The sequence below is a fragment of the Chironomus tepperi genome, unplaced genomic scaffold (genome assembly GCF_022539635.2).
Source record: "Chironomus tepperi strain 1889 unplaced genomic scaffold, CSIRO-AGI_Ctep_v1 contig_12, whole genome shotgun sequence".
NCBI lineage: Eukaryota > Metazoa > Arthropoda > Insecta > Diptera > Chironomidae > Chironomus > Chironomus tepperi.
In genome coordinates this window covers 1,200,064-1,228,046 of record NW_027226134.1, presented here as the reverse complement: position 1 = coordinate 1,228,046, position 27,983 = coordinate 1,200,064, and the positions used below count along the sequence as shown (strand labels likewise).

Sequence of the window (27,983 nt, the reverse complement as noted above, 5' to 3'; positions counted from 1 at the left end):
TCTTGTGAAGTATACGAGATTTCATTTAAAAATTTTATTATTTTTTTATTTCAATATTGAGATATTCTCTTTGGCTAAGTAAGCCTACATGAAGGCAGATTTGTTTGCCTTTGCATAGATAATGCGTAGACAAAGTCAAATTCTACCATGATACAGTTAGGCACCTATCCACAGGCACAACTCGCCTTAAAAGCGTTAAGTGACAAAGAAACGACCCCTAAATTAATTAATCCATTAAATTAGTTAATCGAAATCTAAAATTAGACAATTAAAAAGTTTTAAGATTTAAAAAATAACTTTTTTCGTAAATTTTAATAAGATTTTTCAAGGAAAAAATCAAAAGCTTCAAATACACATCAGGATAATAAGTCCAGAATTGAAAAATTTTCTGGCCTTAAATTGCACGAAGAGATAATAATCCCAGGAGTAATTGTACCTGGACTTATAATTGCACTTAACAAACATAAGTCCAGGAATAAATGTATGTGGCCTTATTAACTACACGTGCAGATTATAATGCCACATACAATTACTCCTGGCATTATGTTCTGGACTTATATTTTGGTTGTGTATTAATTTTGTATCTGGGATTATAATTTCTGGGATTAAAACCCAGCATCGTATTAAAGTTGTTAAATAACCTTTTGAAATTAATGTCTGTATATTTATTAAAGCTTTAAGTTTATCTGTTGATCTTTAAATTGATTGAACTTAAAAGAAAAAATTTTAGGGTTTACCAAAATCAGATGCGCAAGTCTGCGTATATTCAAAAACTTCAAAACTACGCAGATTTAATTTAAATTTTAAATGCGTTTTATAACGAAATGTCGAGTGTCATCCACAAAGCTATTCAAGAAGTTTTAGTTCAAATTCAAGCAAAGAAAAAAAAAATTTGATACTACTTTTGATCTATTTTTTTAATTATGCTCTTAATCGGTAAATCTATTTCTTTTTAAAATCCAGTAACACAGCAATAACATCATAATGATCCACCCAAAAAGAAATAGAAATCCTCCATAGACAGTAATATGAGTAATTGGAAATCCTTTTAAAGCAACATTTCTGATGGTTGTTGTTATTAGGGTCAATGGTGCGATATATGCTGCATATTTTAGAAGTGGATGAAGTCCTTCTAGAGGCCTAGAATTATTGACAAGAATTAAACTTTCAATTACAGTTTAGTCTATCCATCAACAATTTCATGATATAGAACTTACCATGCGACACCACATAATGTTATATTTGCGACAACAATTAAAACACCGGAACTATTAAGAATAACAATGTTGTTCGTTAATACAGAAATAAACAATCCAATACTATTTCCAGCCATATACAAGCATAAACATAGTAATCCAAGCGTCAATTGATTGCCAATAATTGGAAGGTCTACCAAATAGATGGTTCCAATTTTCAGAGCGATAATCTCAATCAAATCACAAACAAGCAAAATTATAATGTTTGAAAGCATGACCTCCGATGTTTTAACGCCAGTCAATAGTGTTCGATTCCATATTCCTTCAACTCGACTTTGTGACAAACATGATATTGAGAAAAGAATCCCGCCAAGTAAAATTGCCCTGCAGAATATTTTAATCATTATTAATTGCAACCAATTAATTCAATTTATACTTAACAGTCCGAAATATGCAGGATGCATCAGTAATTTATGATCATCATCAAGTTCTCCATATAACGTTTCGATGTTCAAAGGATAGTCCTCTAGTCGCTCATCCAATCCACAATGTCGCAACAGTTTCTTATTAAATTTCTCAAAAGTTTTCCACAATTTATTTTGGATATAATAAGGGAAATGCAAGTTCGTGTGATCTAAATAACCGGATATTTGGTTTGAATATGAAGAGTTTTCAGAAATTGGCTGCCAATCGAATTTTCTGTCACCAATTACTTCCGTAAAATTTGATGAAATTGATATGAATCCAAATGTTTTTGCTGCTTTGGCATCTCTGAACGCTTCATCGAAGGTATTGTAGTAAATTTTCTTGATATATTCGTCCTCGATGTCGTTAAGGAAGTAGCATGACAAATGTTCAAATGCACAAGTACTCGAGTTGAATTCATAATTGGTTGATTTCAGATATTCCGAACAGAAGTTAATGTCTGTGACATCACGATTGTATACTCCGAGTGGCAGTTCCTTAGCAAATGTTCCTACACCCATAGTGAAGCAAAAGACTTGTGCGAGTGGAAACAGAAACATGAAAGCGACTTCACTGCAATGTATGGGTTTTAGATTGACGGACAAGAAAATATCAATTATCTAGAGTACTTACTAAGGTTGCCTAAATATCCTTACTACTTCCTTCACAAGCAATGCTTTTACTGTTTGTTTACTGAACGTCTTTCTCTTGTCATAAACCAGATTCTGATTATTTGCAACTTCAATTGACATTTTGAGTCTTTTTTGTTCTTCTACGTGATTAATCATTTCACGAGAATATCGAGGGTTTTCTTCATTAAGGCTGTTCATTTTAATTCTAGATTTTTCTCGTATACACAAATTTAAGAATGCTTCTTCAAGATTTTGGACACCTAAATTTCTAAAAATATTTTGTGGCTTGTCTTCGATCAACAATTCTCCATTACTCATCAGTCCACAGCAAGTGGCTTTTTCTGCTTCGGCAATGTAATGCGTTGTGATGATCACTGTCATGTTTGACAAATTTGTTGATTCAATGAGAAATTTCCAAATCTTATCACGGAGAATTGAATCAAGTCCAACTGTTGGTTCGTCAAGTATGACAATTTTTGGATCATGTATTAAGGCAGCTGCAAATGAGACTCGTCTTTTTTCGCCACCTGAAAGTTGTTCAATACGCTTGTTGACATCAGTTAATTCTAATAAATTGCAAATCATGATTAATCGTTGCATTAACAAAATTTGATTCATCTGATAAATATTTCCAAAATAATTTAAAGTTTCCTTGATTGTCAGCTCTGGAACTAATGCTGTTTCTTGTGGCATGTATCCAATTAGATGAGGAAATTTTGTTGGATTTTTATAAGAAACTTCTTCTCCGAGAACTTCTATCGTTCCACCATCTAACTGCTTCAAACCAAGAATACAAGACAGAAGTGTTGTCTTTCCACATCCAGAAGGACCAATCAAGCCATATCTATAATTTTAATCATATATAATTTTAGGATGAGGTTTACAAACCGCAAAGATGCTATGAATAGTTTGCAAATATTATAAACTGGTGTTGTATATCATCTGTGGCTGCCAGAGCATTCTAATGGCAGAAGTCACTGCATGAAATTCATTTTTTTTTTCACTCACATGGATCCAGTCTGAACTTTCATATTTATTTTATTTAGAACTAGACATTTTTTATCGTAGCTTTTTGATGCTCCTATTACTTCTACACTGTTCATCTTTAAGCCAAAACTCTTTAAACAAACTGAAATTAAGGAAACTGATCAAAAATAATGAAACGAAAGGATCAACAAAACTAAATTGCTGCAAAACCCGTGGATGAGAAAATTAATGCAAAAGTTGAACTGGGGTCGGATTTTACACAGATTCGTTCATAGATCTCAACATTTCATAACAGATTTTAACACAATAAAATTTAACAACTAATTGGAAATCATTTTTACCCTACCAAGAAATTAACAACCGATCACTTGAAACGACTCGAGAGAACTAAGAAACATTTAAAATAATTTATGAAGTGCAAAAAAATAAAAATCCAAGTCATTTCAAGTCATGTTTTCATATGGAGCGGCTTCTTTATGGATCACAGCTGTTTGCGAAAAACAGTCTGTTTTCTGTTTATGAATGTTGAAAACAGCTGTTTTCCTGTTTTTCGGACGAAGGGTTATTAATAGGGTTTGCCAAAATTAGATGCGCAGGTCTGAATAGATGCAAAAACTGCAGACTTGCAGCAGGCCTGCGCATCTTGGGGAACTCTACAGAAAACAGACCTGATTTTGCTATCTGTTTTGCCAAAAAACAGCTGTTTTCAGTTAACATTTTCCCCAAACTCTATATAGCAGCAGCTTATCTTAATTCCAATCTAAAGTATTACTTTAAATCCGTTCGCGAATACATTAATCAAGTCAGTCTGACATAAAACAGCGATAAATTACTCAAATTCTACTAAACATTCACTTACATGAGATAGAACCCGGATCGTAAGGGTTGGTTGACCGACTCTCAAACCAATACGCCACTGTTGCTTTTTTGTTGCTATATTCTTTGGAAATTATTTATTATTTTTTTTAAAAAAATTCAAAGTTTTTTTGTTGTTTACCTTTTTTGTTTTGAAATGTCACGTGAAAAAAATTCTGGTCATTGAGCTTATGACATTAACGATCTTGTTAATTAACATATTAAATAAAATTTTTTGATCCTGATCATCCCAACAAATTAAAAATTATAATCCATTTAAAATAAATGGAAATGACTATTTGCTATTTAAAAGAAGGACAAAGTATGATGCATAATGAAGAATATATTGAGAAAAGGCAAAAGACGTTTGGTTTAAAGGGCAAATGCTTTCTCAGTTCGCGGAAACATATTAATAAATTTAGTCATTGTATACAAAAACGGTGATTTAACTTATTTTATTTAACTTCAAAACTACTAGTAAAACTTACATCTAATCTGAAAACTTCTTCTTTTTCAAAATCCAGTAACACAGTATCAACATCAAAATAATCCATCCAGAAAGTAATAGAAATCCTCCATAGACAGTAATGTGAGTAATTGGAAATCCTTTTACAGCTATATTTCTGATGGTTGTTATTGGAAGGGTCATTGGTGTAATATATGAGGCATATTTTAGAATTGGCAACAGTCCTTGTGCAGGCCTAAAATGATTGAATGATATAGAAAAATAATTAATTTTTTTAATAATTTAGGTTGTTCTCGACTCAATTTGGATCTTACCATATTATACCACTAAAAACTGTGAATGTGGACACAACCAATGATCCAGCACTATTTAGTACAGCTACATTGGTTGTAAAAAAAGAAATAAATAATCCAATACTATTTCCAGCCATATATAAGCATAAACACAGTAATCCAAGTGTCAATTGATTGCCAATTATTGGGATATCAACCAAAAATATTGTTGCAATTTTCATGGCAAAAATCTCAATCACATCGCAAAATAGCAAAATTATAACATTTGAAAACAGAATCTCTGATGTTTTAACTCCAGCCAATAGTGTTCGGTTCCATATTCCTTCGACTCGATTTTGTGATACGCATGATATTGCGAATAGAATACCACCAAGTATAATTGCCCTATAATAAAGGTTAAAATTATTTTTTTTTATTAAAATGAAGTCAAATAATACTCAACAGTGCAACAAATCCAGGATACATCACTATTTTATGATCATCATCCAGTTCTCCATAAAACGTTTCAAATCTTAATGGATAATCTTCTAGTCGTTCATCCAATTCACAATGACGTAACAGTTTCTTATTAAATTTCTCAAAAGTTTTCCATAGCTTATTTTGGAAATATGATGAAAATTGCAAGCTGGTATGGTCCAAGTAAACGGATATTTGGTTTGAATATGAAGCGTTTTCAGAAATTGGTTGCCAATCGAATTTTCTTTCACTAATCACGTCCGTAAAATTCGATGAAATTGATATGAATCCAAATGTTTTTGCTGCTTTAGCATCTCTCATCGCTTCATCGAATGTACTGTAGTAAATTTTCTTGATAGATTTATCATCGATTTCGTTAAGGAAGTAGCATGACAGATGTTCAAATGCACAAGTACTCGTGTTGAATTCATAATTTGTTGATTTCAGGTATCCTGAACAGAAGCTATTGTCAGTGACATCACGATTGACTACTCCAAGTGGCATTTCCTTTGCAAATGTTCCTAGACTCATGGTGAAGCAAAAGACTTGTAAGAGTGGAAAGAGAAACATGAAAGCAATTTCACTGCAATGCAAGGATTTTAGATTAACGGACATGAAAATAGCAGTTAACTTAGAGTACTTACAAAGGTTGCCTACGTATTCTTACTACTTCCTTCATAAGCAGTGCTTTTACTGTTTGTTTACTGAACATCTTTCTTTTGGCATAAGTTAGATTATGAGCTACTCCATTCGACATTTTTGCTACTTCTTCTTTGTCTATTTCCAATTCACGATTGCTTTGAGGCTTCTCGTTATTTAGGCTGTTCTTTGTAATTCTAGTTTTTTCTTGTGTATACAAATTTAAAAACGCTTCTTCAAGATTGTTGACACCTAAATTTCTAAAAATATTTTGTGGCTTGTCTTCAATCAACAATTCTCCATTACTCATCAGTCCACAGCAAGTCGCTTTTTCTGCTTCGGAAATATAATGCGTTGTGATGATCACTGTCATGTTTGATGATTTTGTTGATTCAATGAGAAATTCCCATATTTTTTCGCGAAGAATTGAATCAAGTCCAACTGTTGGTTCATCAAGAATGACAATTTTTGGATCATGTATTAAAGCAGCTGCAAATGAGACTCGTCTTTTTTCGCCACCTGAAAGTTGTTCAATACGCTTGTTGACATCGGTTAATTCCAGCAATTCACAGATCATGATTAATCGCTGCTTTAACAAAATCGGATTCATCTGAAAAATGTTTCCAAAGTATTCCAAAATTTCCTTAATTGTAAGTTCTGGAACTAGTGCAACTTCTTGTGGCATAAATCCAATTAGATGGGGAAATTTTGTTGGATTTTCATAAGAAACTTCTTCTCCGAGAACTCTTATCGTTCCACCATCTAGCTGCTTCATACCAAGAATGCATGATAGAAGTGTTGTCTTTCCACATCCAGAAGGACCAATCAAGCCATATCTACAATTTAAATCATTGATAAATGTAACTCAATGGCAGGTATAAATAAATGAATTTTTTGTTTTTTCACTCACATGGAACCAGTTTGAACCTTCAAATTTATTTTATTTAGAACTAGACACTTTTTATCGTAGCTTTTTGATGCTCCTATAACTTCTACGCTGTTCATCTTTAAGCCAGAAACTCTTTAAATAAATTAGAAATAAGGAAACTGATCAAAAATCATGAAATGAAAGCATTATAAAATCTAAATTGCTGCGTAACCAGTTTGTGAATGAGAAATTAATTCTATAGTTGATAACATTTCTTAGTAAACGAAAACATAAAAATGTTTTGAATATTTGTATCAGAGTGTGGCCGTCTCAAATTCGAATTCTTCGACATTTGACTGTTTTTGAGAAAGCCATACTTTGATTTGTATATTCAAAGTTCAAGTTAAATAAGATTAAGGAACGAGGTTGAGAATTTGTTATGACTCAAGCAATGAAATAATATTCTGTAAAGATTTTCTTAAAGAATGAAAAGGTCAAAAGAGTTAATTTTTGGCGCTAAGTAGTAACATTTAAAGGGGATTAATTCTCCGTAATAAAATGTCTAAAGAAGAAAATTTCAATTGTTTGAGTTTTAAAAAAATTCAATTCCTCCACCCTTAAACGAATCCTTTCCACTCTTTATTCGTTATGTAATAATTCTACAATAACAAACATTAAGTTTAACAGCTAATTGGAAATCTTTATTGACTTACCAAAAAATTAACAACTGATCACTTGAAACGACGTAGTAGAACTAAAATATATTTAAATAATCCGCGAATTGCCAAAAAACTCGTAGTCATTTTAATCATATTAACAAGCTAGTTAATCGAGCTCTGGTATAAAAAAGGCAAAAAAAGATGGTGTGGTAAAGATAAACATTTTGTGACTCAACGGCAGTCTGACACAACAAGAATTTAACCCATTAGTGCTTTTAATCGTTACGATATAGAGCTACAAACGTTATTTGCATACCATCGCTTTCATTTCCAATCTGCAAGTATATTCATGAGCATAACCTTTTTATGTTAATGAACACTTCTATAAGATTTGAATTTGATAGAAATTGTAAACATCCATTTTCCTTTTATTAATCTTCAAACTACTAATTAAACTTACACCTAATCTGAATATTTTTTCTTTTTCAAAATCCAGTAACACAGTAACAACATCAAAATGATCCATCCAGATAGTAAAAGAAATCCTCCATAGACAGTAATGTGAGTAATTGGAAATCCTTTTACAGCTATATTTCTGATGGTTATTGTTGTAAGGGTCATTGGAGTGACATATGATGCATATTTTAGAATTGGATACAATCCTTGCACAGGCCTAAAATGATTAAATATAGAAAAATAATTATTTTTGCGATGAAGGCTATCCTTTACTGAATCTGGTAGGACAAATAAGTCATTTCGTTACAATGCTTACCATATTACACCACCCAAAATTGTTAACGTGAACACAACCATCACTCCAGCACTGTTTAGTATAGACACATTGTTTGTGAAAACAGAAATAAACAATCCAATACTATTTCCAGCCATATACAAGCATAAACATAGTAATCCAAGTGTCAACTGATTGCCAATTATTGGAATATCAACCAAAAAGATTGTTGCAATTTTCATGGCGAATATCTCAACCACATCGCAAAGTAACAAAATTATAACGTTTGAAAACAAAATTTCTGATGTTTTGACTCCAGCCAATAGTGTTCGGTTCCATATTCCTTCGACTCGATTTTGTGATAGGCATGATATTGCGAATAGAATACCACCAAGAATAATTGCCCTTTATACAAAAAAAGATGAAATTATTATTTTATTTAAATGAACTGGTTGTAATAATACTCAACAATGCAACAAATCCAGGATACATCACTATTTTATGATCATCATCCAGTTTTCCATGAAACGTTTCAAATTTTAAGGGAAAGTCCTCCAGTCGCTCATCCAAATCACAGTGACGCAACAGTTTCTTGTTAAATTTCTCAAAAGTTTTCCATATTTTATTTTGGAAATATAATGAAAATTGCAGGCTGGTATGGTCTAAGTAAACGGATATTTGGTTTGAGTATGAAGCGTTCTCAGAAATTGGCTGCCAATCGAATTTTCTTTCACTAATTACTTCCGTAAAATTTGATGAAATCGACATGAATCCAAATGTTTTTGCTGCTTTGGCATCTTTGAACGCTTCATCGAAGGTATTGTAGTAAATTTTCTTGATAGATTTGTCATCGATTTCGTTAAGGAAGTAACATGACAAATGCTCAAACGTACAAGTACTCGTGTTGAATTCATAATTTGTTGATTTCAGATATTCTGAACAGAAGTTAATATCAATGACATCACGATTGTACACCCCAAGTGGCAGTTTCCTAGAAAACACGCCTACAGCCATGGTGAAGCAAAAGACTTGTGCGAGTGGAAAGAGAAACATGAAAGCAATTTCACTGCGATGACAAAAATTGTATATTAGTGATCATAGAAGAACTTTTGACTCAATATACTTACTATGGTTGCCTAAATATTCTCACTACTTCCTTCATGAACAGTGCTTTAACTGTTTGTCTGCTGAATATTTTTCTCTTGTCATGAACCAGATTCTGATTTTTTGCAACTTCAATTGACATTTTAAGTTTTTCTTCTTCTTTGTCACTAACCATTTCACGAGAACATCGTGGCTTTTCCTCATTTAGGCTGTTCTTGTTTACTTTAGCCTTTTCTCGTATACACAAATTTAAGAATGCTTCTTCAAGATTTTGGACACCTAAATTTTTGTAGATATTTTGTGGCTTATCTTCGATCAGCAATATTCCATTTTTCATCAATCCACAGCAGGCGGATTTTTCTGCTTCGGCAATATAATGCGTTGTGATGATCACTGTCATGTTTGTTGATTTTGTAGATTCAATAAGAAATTTCCAAATCTTATCACGGAGAATTGAGTCGAGTCCAACTGTTGGTTCATCAAGTACCAAAATTTCTGGATCATGAATTAAAGCAGCGGCAAATGAGACTCGTCTTATTTCACCACCAGAAAAATTTTTTACGCGTTTGTTGACATTATGCAGTTCAAGCAATTCACAGATCATGATTAATCGCTGTTTCAGCAATGTCGGATTCATCTGATAAATATTTCCAAAATAATTCAAAGTTTCTTTGACTGTAAGCTCTGGAACTAATGCTGTTTCTTGTGGCATGTATCCAATAAGATGAGGAAATTTGGTTGGATTATCATAAGAAATTTCTTCTCCGAGAACTTTTATCGTTCCACTATTTAGATGCTTCATACCAAGAATACAGGAGAGAAGTGTTGTCTTTCCACATCCAGAAGGACCAATTAGGCCATATCTACAATTAAAAATATACATTTTAAGAAAATGGTAAGATTCTAAATATTTTAAGATTATAGCTTAATATTGAGGTCGAGCGATGCGATAACTTTCAAAAATACATTGAAGTAGGGATTTTAAGATTTTCTATAAAGCTCTTGGTTTGAAAATTTTGCTTTTACAGAACAGGTTACCTTAAAAATGCATTGCAATTCTGTCAATCAATTTCAACAAAAATTTGCATTTTTTTCATTGATTTTTATCCGTTTAAGCGCATTTTTGAACAAAATCACGCTAACACGAGGACTTTCAACATTTTTTGATATTATCATTACTTTTTACAACCTTGTGAGATCATCTTGTTTTCTTTATTTTATTATTATCATAATTATTAAGTCGTTGAACTGGTAGTTTTGATGCACAAAAATTTTTTAGTCATAATAAAGACCAAAAAAAGAATATTCCACATTTTCTGCAGCCGCTGTTCTGCGGAAACTACCCGTGAACAATAATTTCTAGATTAAAATTCATATTTTATTATGTTGTTGTCGTCAATGTTTCTGTACGATGATCATGCAGAATCTTTTGATATGAATAAAGGAAATTAATTATTTACTCACATTGAACCAGTTTGAACCGTCAAATTTAATCCATTTAAGATTAGATTTTTTCCATCATAACTTTTGGATGCACCTCTCACTTCAATGCTGTTCATTTTGAACTAAAATAAAATACAAAATAAGCAAAATTATTTAAAGTGTTAAAGATGCAGTTATCTTTAACTAGCTAGAGTTCTCAATTATTGAGTTGCAAAAGAAGTGCCTGTGATAGACTTTATTGTACGGTTTTGGAAGTAAACCCATACAAATTATCATGAATTTGTATGAGTTTTGGAAGTAAACCACATAGTCACACACAGGTGCCTGTTTTGCAACTCTGAGTCAATATCCCGAACTGGCAGAAGACATCGAAAGATAGAGCTGCCTACAGACGTTCTCTAAACGTGGCAATGTGCCCCGTGCGTCACAGACAAGGAAGAAGGAGAAAAGATAAAGATACAATTACTACATTCTACGCCAGCCAAAAATGTTCTGCACAGAACGAATGACCAGTTTTTTGTACCAAAATAACATAGAATATATGTAAATTTGGGTAAATATATTCAGAATATATGCAAGCTTTGGAATTTCTGGCTAAATTTATTGCCAAATACTTTTAATATTTAATGGTATTTTGATATTTTTAACTCTTTTTCGAGATATCATAGACAAGATAAATCGGTGGTGGACAACCTTTAATTTTTCGCCACAAATCTTGATTGTAAGCCTTGACCGAAGCCGCACACGGCAAACGACCTAATGCATTTCCAAGAATTTTTGAGCGACAAACTATTGTGTGCCGTGCCACACAGGTTGCTCACCACTGTTCACCAAACTATCATTTAAGAATAAATTTACAAAAAAACTAAGTTTTTTTTTTTAAGAATTTAACATTTGATATTTTCGCCGACTGGTTTTTAGCACTAGACTAATCTAAGATTTTGATGTTCTGCTGCATGCATGTCTAACGCCGTTCACATATTACGTAACGTTAAAAATAGAATTTTTGATCCATCTCCCTGTACTTAACAATCCATTATTTAAGACACAATAAAATCTCAATCCTTTAAGAGCGTTAAGTAATAAGTGAAGGACGCCTACGTTGATCCAGAAAAATTATTTTGAAAAAAATAAATAAAATTCACCAAAAAAGTTTACTTCCGATCACACGAAACGACGCGATGCAACTAAAAGAAAAGAACAAAAATAAATATATTTTTGGCATGGTATTAACATACTGGTTGAGCTACAGCGTTACGGTCAGAACAAGTGTTTCAACCATGACCATCTCAACATTTTGAAAATTATCAAAGGAAGAAATAATCAATTCACAAATGCTTCCTGTATTATGCAAATAAGAACGTAAATATTAAGAATTAGTTGTAATAAATCAGACTTTTGGGCACTTTGCAGTCAATAAGGTAATTTAGTAATGTTCTTGCTATTATTTAGTGGCATTCGGGATCTGATTTCACAAAATTCCACAGAAATTCAGATTCAAAAATTCAAAATGAATTGAAAATTTACTTACCGAGCATAATTGTCCTTCCTCATGATGTTGACTAGTTTCAGAACATTACAACTTTCTAACGACGACTCTATTGTGTCCTTATCACTCACAAATCACGCGAATTAAATTAAATTAATATTTTGTGTCACACACTTACACAGTAAGTACTAAACTTTAGAACATATTATTTTTAAAATCATGAGTTCCGTTGAAATTTTTGAATTACAAAAATACGGTAATTCCTATCAAATGAAATTCCATAAATATTAATTTTCTTCGTTCAAATGGTTTAATTTTTGAATGCAGCATCATTCACATTGAGCGACATCTCCTATTGAGAACATTGTACAGCTGGTATAAAGCATGCGCCATCTATAGGAAGAGCATTATAAGTTTAGTTCGATTCAATTTCAACAGTTACATTTTATGTAGAATTGTATGTAATATTGTGAGATGCAGACATATGAAAACAACTATTTGATTCCTCATTTAAATACCTTGTTACATTTTGTGTGGACATTTCGATTTCATACCCAACTGATAATAATTAACTTTCCATACATTTAAAGCAAGTCACAAAAGTCAAGTTCCTACATTTCTCAAGCGTGTCAAAATCTACCAACTGCATATGCCTCCAATATTAAACATTATTCAGGATACAGACTCCAAAGCTGAACAATCAAGTAATCAATGAGCTGAAAAATACGAAAAATTTGAAAAATGAATTTAAACCTTATTTTGTGTGCAAAACTGACCTTTGTCTTGATGCTGACAAGTTCCAGAACTGATTAAAATCTTAACGACGACTTTATCGTTTATTTATCCCTCACATTACACCTAAATTAAATTATTTAAATTGGATTAAATTTTTCACTTGTTTACTTTCAGAGAGTACTAAACTTTAGAACATTTGTGAATTTTTGAAATCAAAAATTCCGTTGAGTTTTTAAATTTCAAAAATACGTTAATTTGCATTATTCATCAATTCCATGCATCAACAAGAATCCTTATTTCAGCATTGCCGATGCAAAAGTTCAATCATTTGACATATACCAAAATAAAATGAAAATAAGAAAAAACTATATGGAACAATATATAGCACGATTGTAGGCCAATAGCAATAATATGAAAGAGCATTACCTTAATCAATTTTGTGCCATTTCATTGTGCATCATTCATGTGAAATATTTTCATTTCATATTGTCATTTTTATATCGTGACAATATACATTCCATACCAATGATACCGTATACGAAGGTCCCTAGCTCACGCTTTATCTACATACATGAAGTATGGTGAGAATTCATATAAATTTATGTCCAATGTGCGTAGGCAAATGGAAACAAAAAAAACTTTTTTATGGCAATATCGATGAGATGTGATGAAATATATATAAAATAAAAAAAGCATATCCCATACCCGAACCTAAACAACAAAAAAAAAAGGAAATAGGATGACTGAAAAGAATAAGGAATAACGAATGACTCAATATTTATGTCCTACATGTTTCTCACATACATTTTCGATTTCCTTTTGTGCTTTAAGTCCTCATCCTCATCATTGATAATATTGTGTTTACTAACAAAACTTTTCTTCCTTTTTTTTGGTCGACTTTTATCTTTTCGTGCTCGTTTGATTTGATATTTCCTCTGGATGAATTTCTTTATGCTTTGTTGTTATTTCAACATATCCTCGAGCTCTGGAATTCGATGATTGGCTATGTTAGAGGTTCTTGATGTCTATTGAATTTACTGCATTCATTATTACCTATTATTTTCTGAATGTCTAAATGAGTATAAATAAAATCAAAATCCAAGAATGTTTATTTTTATAAATGAAGTCTATTACCGAGCGATACAAATGCAGAAGGTTCCGCATGGAGCTTTCAATGCTTTACTAAAGCTCTTTTATCAAAAGTGTCAAATTCGCCATTAAAGCTCTTAAGTGGAGACTTCATGATTTGTGTCGCTCGGAATTGCATATCTGCATGCATGATGTTGACTACCATTCTGACTGTTGATTAATTATGATGAGAAAAATTTTAACGATTAATAAAAGATTTGAATTTTCTAGAAGTCTACAAAAAACCATTATTTTTGAAAATTCTACAAAATTTTAAAGTTCAAATTTTGAACTTCATCTAAAGTAAACAAGAACGAAAATAAAATAAGAAAATTTAAAGTTATTAATTAATAAAAGTGAGTTAATAATCAGAAATCAACTAGGAGATCAACTTACACCTACTAATAGACTTCATCGCAGTTAGCCAGAGCATTTAATTATGCAGGTAAGTATGAAATGATACATATCTAACAATACGATTCTGAAAATTTCATTTTTCGTCATAAATATGGACTGAAATCAGCCACCTCGTAGCCGTACAGTACATTCTCACGTCTTGCCGTCATGTGGCCATACTACCAAGTTCAATGATCACTTTTATACAGACATAAATAAATTGAATTTGGTGTTGTATTCTTGGAGTTTTTCAAGTGATTTCATTGCTGTTTTAAGTAATTTAATCAAAAAAATTTTCGTCAATGGAAGTATGCTGAAGAATTAAAAGGAAATTTTAAAGTAAAGCATGTAATTTAAGCGCATTTACTTATGAGGCTACTTCCGTGAACTAGAACATATTCTAGAAGAACTTGAAAGTCAGTCAAGTGTACTGAAATCTTGCTCAAATATTTAAAATTTAATTTTTTCACATCTAGTAAAATTGACAAACCCAACACAGATCCCAAACTGCTAATCCAGTGAAGACAACCTTCCCTTAAACAGACTACTTTAAAATGTACAAAAAAGGAGAAAATTTCATCAATTTTCTTTTAACAATATGATATTCGTCGTTCTCTTGTACATATGTACTTGTATGCTCCAATACGTGTGTATGAAGAAAAAAAATTTGAAAGAAGAACGAAAATAATAAAGAAACGGTGTCAAATTACGCCTAATTTAATTTTGATTATATATATCGACAACTTTTTCTATACCGCTTGAAGGATAGAAAGATAATACATATATTTTACAGTCGCGTATGAAAGCACAAGCGTTGATTTGAGGGAATATGATAAACAGGGTTGGAATGCGCAGTGATGGTGTCAGCTTTGGGTGTCATCTGAGGGAGGCTATGGATCACAATTTTTGCGTACAGCCAGGTGGTCTTTTACGCAGGTTGCTGGTTTCCAGCGATGGTCGCTTTCGCAGGTTGCCAATCGCAAGGGTCAATGGACCAATGGAAGAGGACATCTACAGAAGGTTGCAACCTTCGTAAGTTGTCATCGTTGGAAGGTAGACTGTTAGGCGGCCAAACCTACTTTTGATAACTTCTGTTGTCTTTTGATTAGCCCAAGGTTCAGACACTCCAAAAGTACAGTACCGTACTTGTTGAATTTAATTGAAAGTACAGTACGAACAGTACTGCACACTGGAGTGTCTGGCCCTTGGATTAGTCAGTAAAACTGAAGTTACTTGGAATATCAAAATTTCATACATCCACATTCATAACCTCAAAAAGTATCGCACGCTACTGTTAATTCCGTTTTATATAAAGAAAGACATGGCAAAATTCGTTTTGGTGTCAATTTGATTTTATCATTACTATGCCTTGGTGTTGATAAGCCAAAAAAAAGAAAGTGTTCAAGAATGTATACTAAGCGGCATATATTCCATACTCATACTTTTTCTATTTCAACCCACATCAATATCAAAACAATCTCTTTTCCTCATTCCCAAAAATGACTGTAAGGCTTCTTCTTGGTTTTATCAACTTTATTGTAACAATTGGAGTAGATTATGTTGTCGCCTAACAATTTTTATGTCTTCTTGTTCGTTGATTAAAGGAAAAATTAATGTCGAACTTGAATTTTCTTTTAAAATTCAAATCTGTGCTGCTTCTTTTCCTAACTTTATTGATTTTCATTTAAATTGTGCTTATTTGCATATTTGAAAATTGAAGAGGTAATCAGTTCACTTCTTCAAGCTTCGTTCTAGATGATTTTAAAGAAAATATTCAGTTCATGACACAATATTAGCTTGGCGAATGCTAATCAGGATGCAGGTAGACGTCGCTAGACTGAGACATTTCAAAACTGATCAGTATTTGCGAGTTATAGCTGTTGAACGTAATGGCTAATAAATCTAGACACGAGAGACATCAATTAAGAAGGCTTCGTTGTAGAGCTTTTAATGATCTATCAAAGCATTTCATCAACACCAAGTGGAAGCCACCATCTCATTTGGAATATGGCTGCCAAGTATGCAACACTTAGGCTGAGTGTTGCAGACTATAGTGGGATCCGAACCGCTATTTGAATATTTGATGATGCAATCATCAGTTTATTTTCTCTAGCTTACAAAGGGAGCCTGTGAGCCACGTTTCTACGAAATATGATTCGAAAAAGAACACATGAAAAATTTCGTTCGAGATCAAATTTTATCCAAATTCAATTAAAATTTTGCAAATTTTTCCTAAATTTAAACAAAATTCTTTGAATTTCTTCACGTTCGAAGTTCACGTTCGAGTTTCGAACCCAAGATCGTTGGATCGGTGTTGCAATAATTATCTATCGAAATACTAAACCATTCCGGCTATAACTCAGCTTGCCATAGTCTAGCTATAGTGACTATAGTCATGGCAGGCTGTCGTTTACTAAGTTGTTGCTGACTAAAGTGCTTGACGTATAACGGTAATTAAGGAATGCCAGTTAGATTTCAAAACTGAGAATTTGTACAAGCTTTGTGATTCGGCCAGCAAAAGAGTCAGATGGAAAGTATTTTGAGCATGATTCCAGGAAGTAAGTAAGTAAAGTGCCTGGTTATCGCTGTATATTGCTGGTTGAACTAAGTGTAACATCAATTTACCATTCATATGCCATATAAGGCGGTTTCCATTTAGAGCTTTTTGTAGCTTTAATAGCTCCAAAGTAGATCAATTTCCAATTTTGGCAGGCTGACTTTTAGTCGGTATTTGAATATTACACAGACACTGAATTTGAATATTAAATGCTAAAGATTATAAAAATTGCTGCAATCTTCCATGAATTATGCACAACTGTGGGACAATTCCGACTAATTTTGCAAACAACAAGTCTGACATTTCAAATCACTTGAATGGATGTAACAAAACATTCTAATTCAAGGAAACATCCTCCACAAATTTTCTATACCTAAATATACTTCAGGCATGTCTATTTCAAAAGATCTCCAATTAAATTTTCAAAACCAGTCCATTGCCATCAATATGACTTTTACCTGTCACATAGTAAACCTTTTTTGGAATTCCTTCTTCATCTTTATTTCTGATGAAAATTTTCACTTCAATTATTGTCAATATTTTCCTCATGTTTGGCTGCCTTTTTTTTTTATTTCTCTCCAACCTGCTTCATTTCATTTTCAATCACGTAAAGGAAGAGTAAGAGAGAAACTGGTATAAGACGATTAATCAAGAAGTGTGTATACTCATGTAAAGGTATAATATACCGTATAGAAATATACTGTGTTACAACACTTCAATTCACTTCATTTCATCCGCTCATTGGCACTCATTCACTCAATAAAAAAAAATAAGATGTGAGAAGAAACGATGGAAAATTATCTTCTTTTGTACACAGTCTGATTGAGATATGATGGAAATTGGAAGTGAAGATGATTTTAGAGACGCATATTAAAGTGAGTTTTCCGAAAAGCTCATGTCGTTGTAATGACCGAAAGTCCAGCATTAAGTAAACGTGATTCTTGTCCAAGGCCAGATTTGCTGATTTATAGCCTCAGGGCAGATTCAAGTCAGCCGTGTGCCTTCCGGTTTAGATGTTGGGTTTTGGTTAAAAGTGCCAAGATAAAGACATTTACCATATCCTTACAGCAACAGTATACAGATCGACATACATTGAAATTATGGCAAACCTGGCCATTTTTGTATATTGGCAGATACTTGGCTTTAAGTTTGCTGCCGTCTTTATATCGTGTTGGCAATGCTTCAAAGTATGCCCATCGGTTGTGTACTGTATATATTTCGTTATGGATTCTGAAATTACTACTGATGTAAAACGAGCAACTTTGCTAAACGAGTCAACCGAATAGCACAAGTTGGTTAATCCGGTACGAGACTGACGTGATCCCTGGTCCCGTTATCAAATCGAATTTGGCACCAAGTCAGCGTTATACCGGCGGGTCGTATTTTTGCTCGACTAACCTTTTTGTAAGATTAACCTATTTGTTAGGTGTAGTTATTACCCACGCCATAAAGTTGTTTAGTCAGCAATGCTTATATGACTGGTCCAACAGTAACGATTGGCAGAGCTTATTGCACTCATTTGCTCATTTGAAAGTCATTTCCATTTGAGTAGGTCTTACTTAATTTCCTAACAACTCTTAATCATTATGAACGACTCTTTTTGCAGTTACTCTGCAAAATTATGTTTAAAAATAATTTTATTCAGCTACACTCAGCAGAGGAAGTGTTGAGAGCAGCAACACATCAAAACAGAGTAAAAGGTAAGTATTAGTTAATATAAAGGTAACAATATGGTTTGTTAACAAAGTGGATTATGTTAAAGAATAAAGCACATATCACAGAGTGAATAGATAAAGGTGTTGTAAGCTCATAAAAGGCGTTCAATAGTTACTTTTGAAAAAGATTAAAATATTGAAAAGGGAATTTAAATCCCATTAGGTGTCGATTGGATGTTATACCTTTTTAAAGTGTTAAACTATCTCATTTTGTGAAGTAACTCATTTGTCTTAATCTCTTTGTCAAAGAGGCTTGATAAAAACAGTGAAGCATTGAGCATTTTAGCAATAAAGGGAACACGGAAACAGCCTTCTCAATACGCTAATTAGGGGAGGCCATGAATGGTAAAAGAGCTCGTGGTAGACCAAAGAACTCCTAGAAAGAAGGAAGGAAGCTGTCGATAGAGATAGTATTGCATTTGGTATTGGCAATTGGCAGGCGGAAGCCCGTGATAGAACCAGCTTTAGGCGACATCTGAGGAAAGCCATGGATCATTTTTGTTCTGTACGATCATCGAAGTAAGAAGGTATGGATCATAGCCAGGGGCGTATTCAGGTGGTAGGGTTTCAAGATCACAGCAGATACCTGTATTAAAATCAATCATTATTCATAGTGCAGTATGTGCTCTCTTGATCACATATTTCACATGCTGCTTTAATGTCACTCTCTTGTCGTACAATCATTAGTTTCATGCATTATTCAGAAATTATTGATAACTGACTCTATCTTAAAACAGTTTCTGCAAAACCATAATGTCATACAACTGTCCGTAAAGCATTATGTACCTTTCAGAGTTAATGCTACTCAAATCTAAGGCACAAAATTATTTATTAGAAAACTATTAGCTAAGTCATTCCACCAGCAATATTACAGTCTAAAAATATACCTATTTGCTCAACGTAACTTCCAAGTAGCTCTTTTTACTGAATAGTAAATTACTTGCTCATTATTTCCATGCTTTTTGCTTTTTCTCAGAAAAGTTCAAAAATTTTGATTTGAAAGGATGCTAAAATAACACAATTTGAAAAGGATAGAATTGAGAATGTTTGTAGATTTGTTAATTACATTACAATCTTTAAGAAGAATTCGATTCTATTTCACTTCCAGTGGATGATAAATTGATTTGTATGTTAATCGTGTCCCAGAGGCATATTCAAAAAAAAAATGGAGTTGCCAAATTATCAACTACGCATCAAAATTGCAATTAGGTTGTGAGCTGAATACTTAAGCTCATATGTCCATAATATAGATTTAAGAATTATTGTTAAGTTTAAAATCGTAGCGCTTTAAGAGTTCTTGTATGTAACGTTGTCGTTCGATTTAAGAGGAAGGATGAATAAATTAAATAAAATAATATTCAGGGAAGAGGTGGGTTTGGTGACAATCTCTCAATTTTTAGACTCAATCTCATCTCCCATCTCCTCCTCCCCTTTTTATAAAAAATTCTGGCGACACCCCTATCATGTCCTATGGCTATAATTATTTACTTTTATTTAAAATTAATTTGAATATCATGTTCACATTCCCTAAAACAATTTCCAACCTAACAGCTGAATAAATTTCATCAACTGAATCCCTAACACAGTAATTATTAACCGAAAAAATGTCTCGTTTCACTTTTATTTTATATATTTTTGCCTGTGATGACTTACCCTATATATCTCTTTATCTGATTAAATAAAATCGGAAAAGATGTATGTTCATGTATCGGTGTGGGCATTTACACATGAATTAATTAATGAATTAATTGATATATTTATATTATCAACCATATGTATACACATGGAAAAAAAGATGTGTTAATGGAAAGCCTATGTCATTTTGATAAAAAACAATAACAAGCCCCCCTTTCGTAGCTTTATCATATATAAGCTCAAGGATTGGGTATTTGGGTGGTCTTAATTTGGGTAGAGTAAAAATTCTGGATATTTCATCACTAATTCTTACGAAATTCATTCCGGGTTGCTGCAAACAGAGGCGTAGTAGACATTATTGGGAGGAATTAATGACTCAACCCCCAATATGGATGTGGGGAAGAAGGATGAATTTGAACCCCAATGTGGATGTGAAGGAGGAGGATTTGATCCCCAATATGGATATGAGGTATGGATGACTCCCAATAAGGATGTGAGGGCGAAGTTGATCCTAATATGAAAGTAAGAGCAATGAAGTTGACCCACAATAAGGACGTGGAGAAGGGATGAATTCGACACCGAATATGGGTATGGAGGAGATGAATTTCACTCCCAATAAGGATTTGAACTCTTCCTTGACTTATGCCGTCAACAATTTACCATACCTTGCGCTCATCATTATATACAAAATATTAACACATATGTATCCACACAAGCTTTTATTTTTTTCTCTCCTCTTTATTTTTTCTCATTGCGGTTCCGGCATTAAATTTTATGAGTGAATTATGCTACCATTCGGAATACGATTACATGTGTTTTATATGAAATTGATAAAGTCATTGATGCTGTTGAGGTTTCCATATCAATATTATGTGCGTATAAATATATTCTTTTCAACTTAACTGAAATATATGATGGTGCTTGTGAACGTTAATGGTAAGCAATTTTCACCATGCAAATATGTATGTTGAATATTGAAAATTTGGTCTATAAAAAGGAATTTTCAACCTTAAACAATTCAATTCAATTCAATTTGGTTGTGGGAGTGATTTCTGCGGTATTTGCCACAATGTGGTGTATAGAAACAAAGTTATGTGAGTTAATTAGGAACAAAACATTTGAAATTTTTGTACAGGTGTTTTGTTGAAAATTATATCAAGTTCTAATTGAATCGTGTGACACGAGTGTATGGTGTAATTTTACCTTTTTTTATTTGAATGTTGGAAAAAAGCTGTTATGTGCTTGAGATTTAAGGTCTGTATACAGCAAAGCTTTTAAAATAAATGTTTTTTGACATTCAAGTTCGAATTTTTCGAAAAAAAATTTCGAACTTTTCGACGTTCAAGTTCGAAATTTTCGACATTCAAGTTCGAATTTTTCAAAATTTACGAATTTTTTTCACATTTTAGTTCGAACTTTTTGACATTCAAGTTCAATATTTTTTAACATTTAAGTTCGAATTTTTTGACATTCAAGTTCGAACTTTTTTGATATTCAAGTTAGAATTTTTTTGACATTTAAGTTCGAATTTTTCAAAATTTTCGAATTTTTCGACATTCAAGTTTGAATTTTTTTGGCATTCAAGTTCGAATCTTTTTTGACATTCAAGTTCGAATTTTTTTATTCACATTCAAGTTCGAATTTTTTTGACATTCAATATCGAATTTTCAAAATTTTTGTCATTCAAGTTCGAATTTTTTTGACATTCAAGTTCAAACTTTTTGACATTCAAGTTCAGAATTTTTGACACTCAAGTTAAAATTTTTCGACATTCAAGTTCGAAATTTTTCGAAATTAAAGCTTTTTATTTATCATACGATTAAGTTATTTATCCTGAAAGCTTTATATTCCCAAAAGCTCATAAAAATTCAAAGAAATTGATAATTATGTAAATTTCAAAAGAGAAAAAAAGCAGAAAAAAAGTCCACAAAAATTGTTTTCATTTCAACCGGAAAATTTTCATAATCCCATTCGACTGTATTGTGTGTGTCAATCTCGTTACACAACCCATTTTCATCCTCAGCACATCAATTAATATTTTATCGATCAATTAAATGAATTTTTTCTCCCGTCAGCCATTCCATGTTCTCACCTCAACAGAAAAAAAACGTAAAAATTCGCAGCTTGATCGAGAACACAACGAGATTGGAAATATGCAAAAAGCTTTAACAACATTGAATTTTTTTTTACATCCACTTGATTCTATTTAAAGCTTCGAAGCTCTCTGTTATGCTGTATCCTCTATAATACACAACGTGATGCCATTTTCACGTACTTTCCATTATTTTTTATGCACTTGGCTGTAAAAAAAAGAATTTTTTTTTCCACTCGTTAGCTCTCATCACTCTCGCCGCTGAACCTGAATTAAGCACTACAGTGGAGATGAAATAAAACAATGATTTGATGGAGGAGGATGAGGAAGTAAGGAGGAAGGCTTAACAAATATTAATAATTATACTCGTACATGTTGACGTAAAATTTTATTGCCATATCCATGACAGTCTTCTTTTAGTCATAAGTCAGATTATTTGTTTAAGAATTCTCTACGAAGTGATGATGATGATTACATTCCATGTTGATGATGATGATCATCGTGATGAAAAATAATAAACAAAAGAAATTTTTCATTTTTATGATGGACAGCTCAAGGGCTAATGCGGAAGATTTTTCATACAACAGCAATAACAAGTAATGATAAATAATAAAGGGAATTTAAGAGTGATGGCTGGATAGAATTGAAGAGTAGAAATGCAGCTTGTGATGAGGAATTTAGGTGCGTATTTAATAGCATAATCAGTAATGCTGGGAAGAAATTAAAGATGTTGAGATTAATCACGAGCAGAGCAATGAAGGCAGCATGTCGCCACGCTGTTGACAATGCATGCGAAAGTCTTTTCGGTTACATAGCAGGTGACATATCAGACTCCAAAATTTCAATAAGTCTCCTCCCAAAAAAAGTGGAGTCGACTCCAACGGAGTGAAAAAGAAATGAACATATTTGGTGAATAAATAGACTGATGATATACATGAATAACATACATTATCATTCCATCCTCCTGAGTCGAATCAGTTCTTACATGCTTTTGTTGAACTTTTGGCAGGCGGAAGCTGGCGATAGAACCAGCTATAGGCGTCATCTGAGGGAGTCAATGGATCACAGTTGATCTGTTTGGTCATCGAAGGAAAATAATCGCTGATTCACTTCAATATTGTCGTGTTAAAGGCCAAAATTCAAAATGATGTGGAGATGCCCTAAAGGATGCTTTAAACTCGCTATGATGACCAATTTAAATACCCAAAGCGTGCCATTGACTCGAAATCAATTCAACGTTTTTAAAAATGTCAACTTCGAGCTCTGAAGACCTTATGGATGACCATGCTCCGATTTGGAGTCTTGATTATTACAGAAGACTTTCCTCCTATTGCTGCTCCTATTGCTCCTATTGCTTTAACGTTATGTGATTCCCGAACGTTTCCTAAAAGCTATCCATAATATCAGAAATATGAAATCCTGTTTAATCCAATGGCATAAAATTTAAAAATCAATCATATCTAATGAAGAATATTTAAATTAACTTCACATCCAAAGCATAAAGTTCCGCTACAAGTAGCTTTTTTACATCGTTTTGATCTTTTACGATGAATTTTTTCCTCTATTTACATTCATAACGATGATGGCGATAAAAATGTGGGTTGAAAGCAGCTTGATGATTTTTAATTAAGTATGGGTGGAGATATGAAAGAGATGCGCTAAAATTTAATACCATTCAGTGACCTTTGAAATATTTCAACAGCGATTATTTGATGCCTCAACATAATAAAAAAAATGTTAAGCTTAATGCACAACGGCGGAGAGGAAAAAAATTATCTTTGGGGCAAAAACATTGTAATGATGAAGTTATGCGATTACTAAAGTGAGGATGACTGCGTTTTATTTTTGGCTTCGGGTAAACTTTTTACATTTTACATGATTACTCAATAATTATAATTAAATTAACATATTATTAACTTTTATCTTTCATTGTTTTAATTGTATGCATTGTAATTGTCATTAAGTGCAACTACATACATGTAGAAATTATCAGTTTGCAGTTATTCGACTGAAGTTATTGGTAATTATTGGAAGCTGAAATTGCTTGATATTTTAATGGTTTAGCAGTCGGCAGAGTCATTTTTTTGCCAAAAAGGGGTCAAAAGATCCATTGCGGGAATTTCTTTACTTTTGTTGCTCGAGTTTTAATGCTAGAGTCATATCCTTACAAAATAGAGCTTTAAAGCTCAATGACGGAGCCTTCTCCTTTTGTGGTACTCGTTTCTTCATTCTGGGGAAGAGGATACAAATATACATGCAAATTACTCGATCAGCACAATGAATTTCTATCTGTGTCATGACACCGAGTTCAAATCAAGACATAAAAGTGCTCTAACGGCTACATGACGGGTGTTTTCGGTTCGTATATTAGGAAATCATTAGTGTCGTTCGGGTTTCGGCAGGATTCGTTTGATTATGGTTGATCAGCTGCTGTAAGACACATGCTTTAAAATATGATTATCACCTTTAAATGGAATATACAGCAAGTAAAATTACCTACATGACGTTTGTGTGGACTAATCACAGGCTTTTACAGTCTGTTCCCGGTTTGGACAATATTAAAGTACATTCTAATGTCTGCTTGACCAGAGTTGACAGGACTTAAGGAATCCGTTTTCCAAATGTCCAAAAAGATGATTCCATTGGAGTCCAGCTTATAAGAAAATGAAGTTTGGACTTCATTGTAGCAGAACTCTGGTCATCTCCACATTAAAGTCTAGCCGACTTTATCCTTAACTTTAATCACAATCCAATTAAAATTTCCCAAACATTCTAATTATATTTATCAAACATTTAAGTATTCTACAAGGCATAAAGTCCTCATGAATTCAATTCTCAACTTCCTATAAATTCATGTATTAGTTTCCCGTTGATGAAGTATAAAGAACATCCATATCAAACCCTTCATGTCTTATTTAATGAGGGCCTAACATGAACGATGATGGAAAAGGGAAAAAATTGTATTTAAGTTCATTTATGCAGAATAATTTCCGTCCCTCATATTATTACATGAACTCTTCTTGGTAAAAAGCATCAACGATATTAAATATTTAGGTTACTCATTTTCGTTTCTCGTTTATTTATTGATTTATTTAAAGTTTTTTTTCGTGCTTTTGTAATTTTAGAGATGCTGAATTTTTACTGTTTCGGAAATAATGGAGGTAAATTGATCATCGGTTTGAGTGTTTTTGACTTACTCGGTTCAAAATGAATCGAAATTGGAACAATCGAAAAGAAGGGATTAGCGCTCATCTCTAGAAGACGCAAAGACGCTAATATCTGCTATCTAGTATCCGGCAACAGGGATAGAATAAGAAGTCAATTAAGTTTTCTTTCAAAATTTAGCCAATGAACTCTAAGAGAGATGCTGCTGATAGAAAAAGTGAAGCATTTAGTGTTGGTAGTTAACAAAAGGCAACCAGTTATAGATCCTGCTATAGAAGCCAACTGAGAGAAGCCATGGATCACAGTTGATCTGCACGACTAGGAAGTAAGTATGTTGTTAAGTTTCCGAGTGGACAAAAATACTTTAGAACTAGTACGTAATTACTGGAACCATGTTCCGACCTGGAACCTAGGTTATTACAAAAAGCCTTCCATATGTCTCTGTTGCTAGCCACATCACAAAGCTTGTACAAATTCTCTGTTTTGACGTCTAATTGACATTCCCGCATTACTAAATTACGCTAAGTTGCTTTTGGAGCACCAGGGCGTCTTTTTTCTTGTGGATTCAATCTAAGCGCGCTGAAATTTTTTTTTTTTTTTTTTTTTTTTTTTTTTATGTAGTCCACTAGGGGTTATGCCGTACTCATGTCCATTACTTACTTACTTATTTACTTACTTACTTACTTACTTACTTACTTACTTACTTACTTACTTACTTACTTACTTACTAACTTGTTTCTATGAGGAACTTAGGTTACAACAGAAGACTTTTCATCTGACTCTGTTGCTGGCCCTGTCATCTAGTTTTTCCAAATTTTCTGTGTGCAATTTGAGCTGATATTCTTTCATTACTGTTCTGTGCCAAGTAGCTTTTGGAGCTCCTGGTCGCCGTTTACCATGTTGAATCCATCCAAGGGCTGTGAAGTAAACTGTTTCTGTTATGTTTCTGTCCTAATATATTCTACTCTTGTCTATTCGGGGAACTCAACAATTTTTTTTATTTCCCTGCATATTAATTATAATAATTCAGCCAGCATCTATACAATTTTCACATCCATTCTATTAATAAAAATTTCCTCCATAAAAGCTTCTCAACAAGAAAGAACGTTGATCATGCTACGAAACTTTCATTAAATGATTACATGTTATGCACAAAAGAATGAAGAAAAAAAAATCAATGCGAGGATGAGAAGCAAATATGGTAAAAAATTTGTCCTTTCATCTGCAAAATTCATTCCTCCCTCTCAGTCATTTGTCCGAAAAAAAAAAAATTTTCTTTTGAACATGCCTACTTTAATTATTTCATAACCAGCACCAAAAATATCCATCGTCACCTACATATTGGAAAATTATTTTGATTAATGAATAAATTTGTTCTCTCCTCACACATATTTTCCACTGCTGTGAGTCACAGCAATGGTGTTTGAGAGAGGATGTTAGGGAGACACATAGAAATTAATGGACTAACCGATTTGTGTTTAAAGGCTCTTTTCATCTCATCCAGAAAAATCATTGAAACGAGAAAGTATTCTTTTTTTTAAGTTAAACATAAAAATGGAGTGAAGCAAAATATTCATTGAACAGTGAATGAAATTATCAATTATGGAACTGCCATAATTTCTGTTTGCTTTCTTTTTTCTTCATACACACATATATAACAATTTGAAATGAGCACCAATTTCATTCTGCTGTATTTTATTTTTTCCCATTTTCTAATAATATCCAATAAATTTTTATGAGTGCTAAACATTGTCAGAACAGCGACAGCAAGTGAGCTTAAGATTTTACGAAAACATCCGCTTTTTGTTTGATTTGATATGAAAAAAATATATTTTTTGGGGGGTGTCCACATGTTGCGTAGCGCGGTAATTAGGGAAATTACCATTATCTTAGAATTATCAATTAGCACTCAGCAGCCAGCGATAGAACCAACTACAGAAGACAACTAAGGAAGACAAATATGTAATTAATGAATACAAATGAAGAAGGCTCCTTGACGGATCTTTAAGGCTTAACAAAAGTTCTTATAATAACACCAAATACAAGCCGCCTCAAACGGAGTCTAAGAGGCTCGGTGACGTAATTGCTTAGTACATCGGTACACAATCATTGCTACAAGGACCAAGCGGTCATGGATTCGAGTCTCAACATGAAAAATTTTTCACTTGTTCTTTTTCGAATCAAATGCACGAGGTTCAAAGCGTTACTTTGTAATCTCAAGATAGGAATGTCATCAAAATAGTGGTTCTGGTCCTACTATTAATTGTTGGTCTACTGG

General features: G+C 32.8%; 3 protein-coding genes across 6 annotated transcripts; all 3 read right to left on the bottom strand.

Moving 5' to 3' along the window:
* Positions 1-718: 718 nt before the first annotated feature.
* LOC139088532 (ABC transporter G family member 20-like) lies at positions 719-3,657 on the bottom strand. 2 transcript variants are annotated; one of them, XM_070637807.1, is made up of 6 exons: positions 3,627-3,646; positions 3,302-3,422; positions 2,295-3,137; positions 1,638-2,234; positions 1,218-1,580; positions 719-1,140 (listed from the first exon to the last, which is right to left on the bottom strand). In XM_070637807.1, the coding sequence occupies exons 2-6, from the start codon at positions 3,394-3,396 to the stop codon at positions 930-932; spliced, it is 2,109 nt and encodes a 702-aa protein (XP_070493908.1). In that variant the 5' UTR covers positions 3,397-3,422; positions 3,627-3,646; the 3' UTR covers positions 719-929. The 2 variants fall into 2 exon arrangements, with proteins under 2 accessions (XP_070493908.1, XP_070493900.1); XM_070637799.1 differs by having other exon boundaries at positions 3,302-3,657.
* Positions 3,658-4,560: 903 nt separating this feature from the next.
* LOC139088321 (ABC transporter G family member 20-like) lies at positions 4,561-7,906 on the bottom strand. The gene is made up of 6 exons (XM_070637497.1): positions 7,571-7,906; positions 6,900-7,010; positions 5,995-6,825; positions 5,337-5,933; positions 4,916-5,278; positions 4,561-4,836 (listed from the first exon to the last, which is right to left on the bottom strand). The coding sequence occupies exons 2-6, from the start codon at positions 6,992-6,994 to the stop codon at positions 4,626-4,628; spliced, it is 2,097 nt and encodes a 698-aa protein (XP_070493598.1). The 5' UTR covers positions 6,995-7,010; positions 7,571-7,906; the 3' UTR covers positions 4,561-4,625.
* Positions 7,907-11,975, bottom strand: LOC139088304 (ABC transporter G family member 20-like). Of its 3 annotated transcripts, none has more exons than XM_070637484.1 (6): positions 11,952-11,975; positions 10,815-10,915; positions 9,374-10,213; positions 8,716-9,312; positions 8,289-8,651; positions 7,907-8,189 (listed from the first exon to the last, which is right to left on the bottom strand). In XM_070637484.1, exons 2-6 carry the CDS (start codon positions 10,907-10,909, stop codon positions 7,979-7,981), a joined length of 2,106 nt encoding a protein of 701 aa, XP_070493585.1. In that variant the 5' UTR covers positions 10,910-10,915; positions 11,952-11,975; the 3' UTR covers positions 7,907-7,978. The 3 variants fall into 3 exon arrangements, with proteins under 3 accessions (XP_070493585.1, XP_070493568.1, XP_070493576.1); XM_070637467.1 differs by having other exon boundaries at positions 11,939-11,974; XM_070637475.1 differs by lacking the exon at positions 11,952-11,975 and adding an exon at positions 10,978-11,087.
* Positions 11,976-27,983: the final 16,008 nt, after the last annotated feature.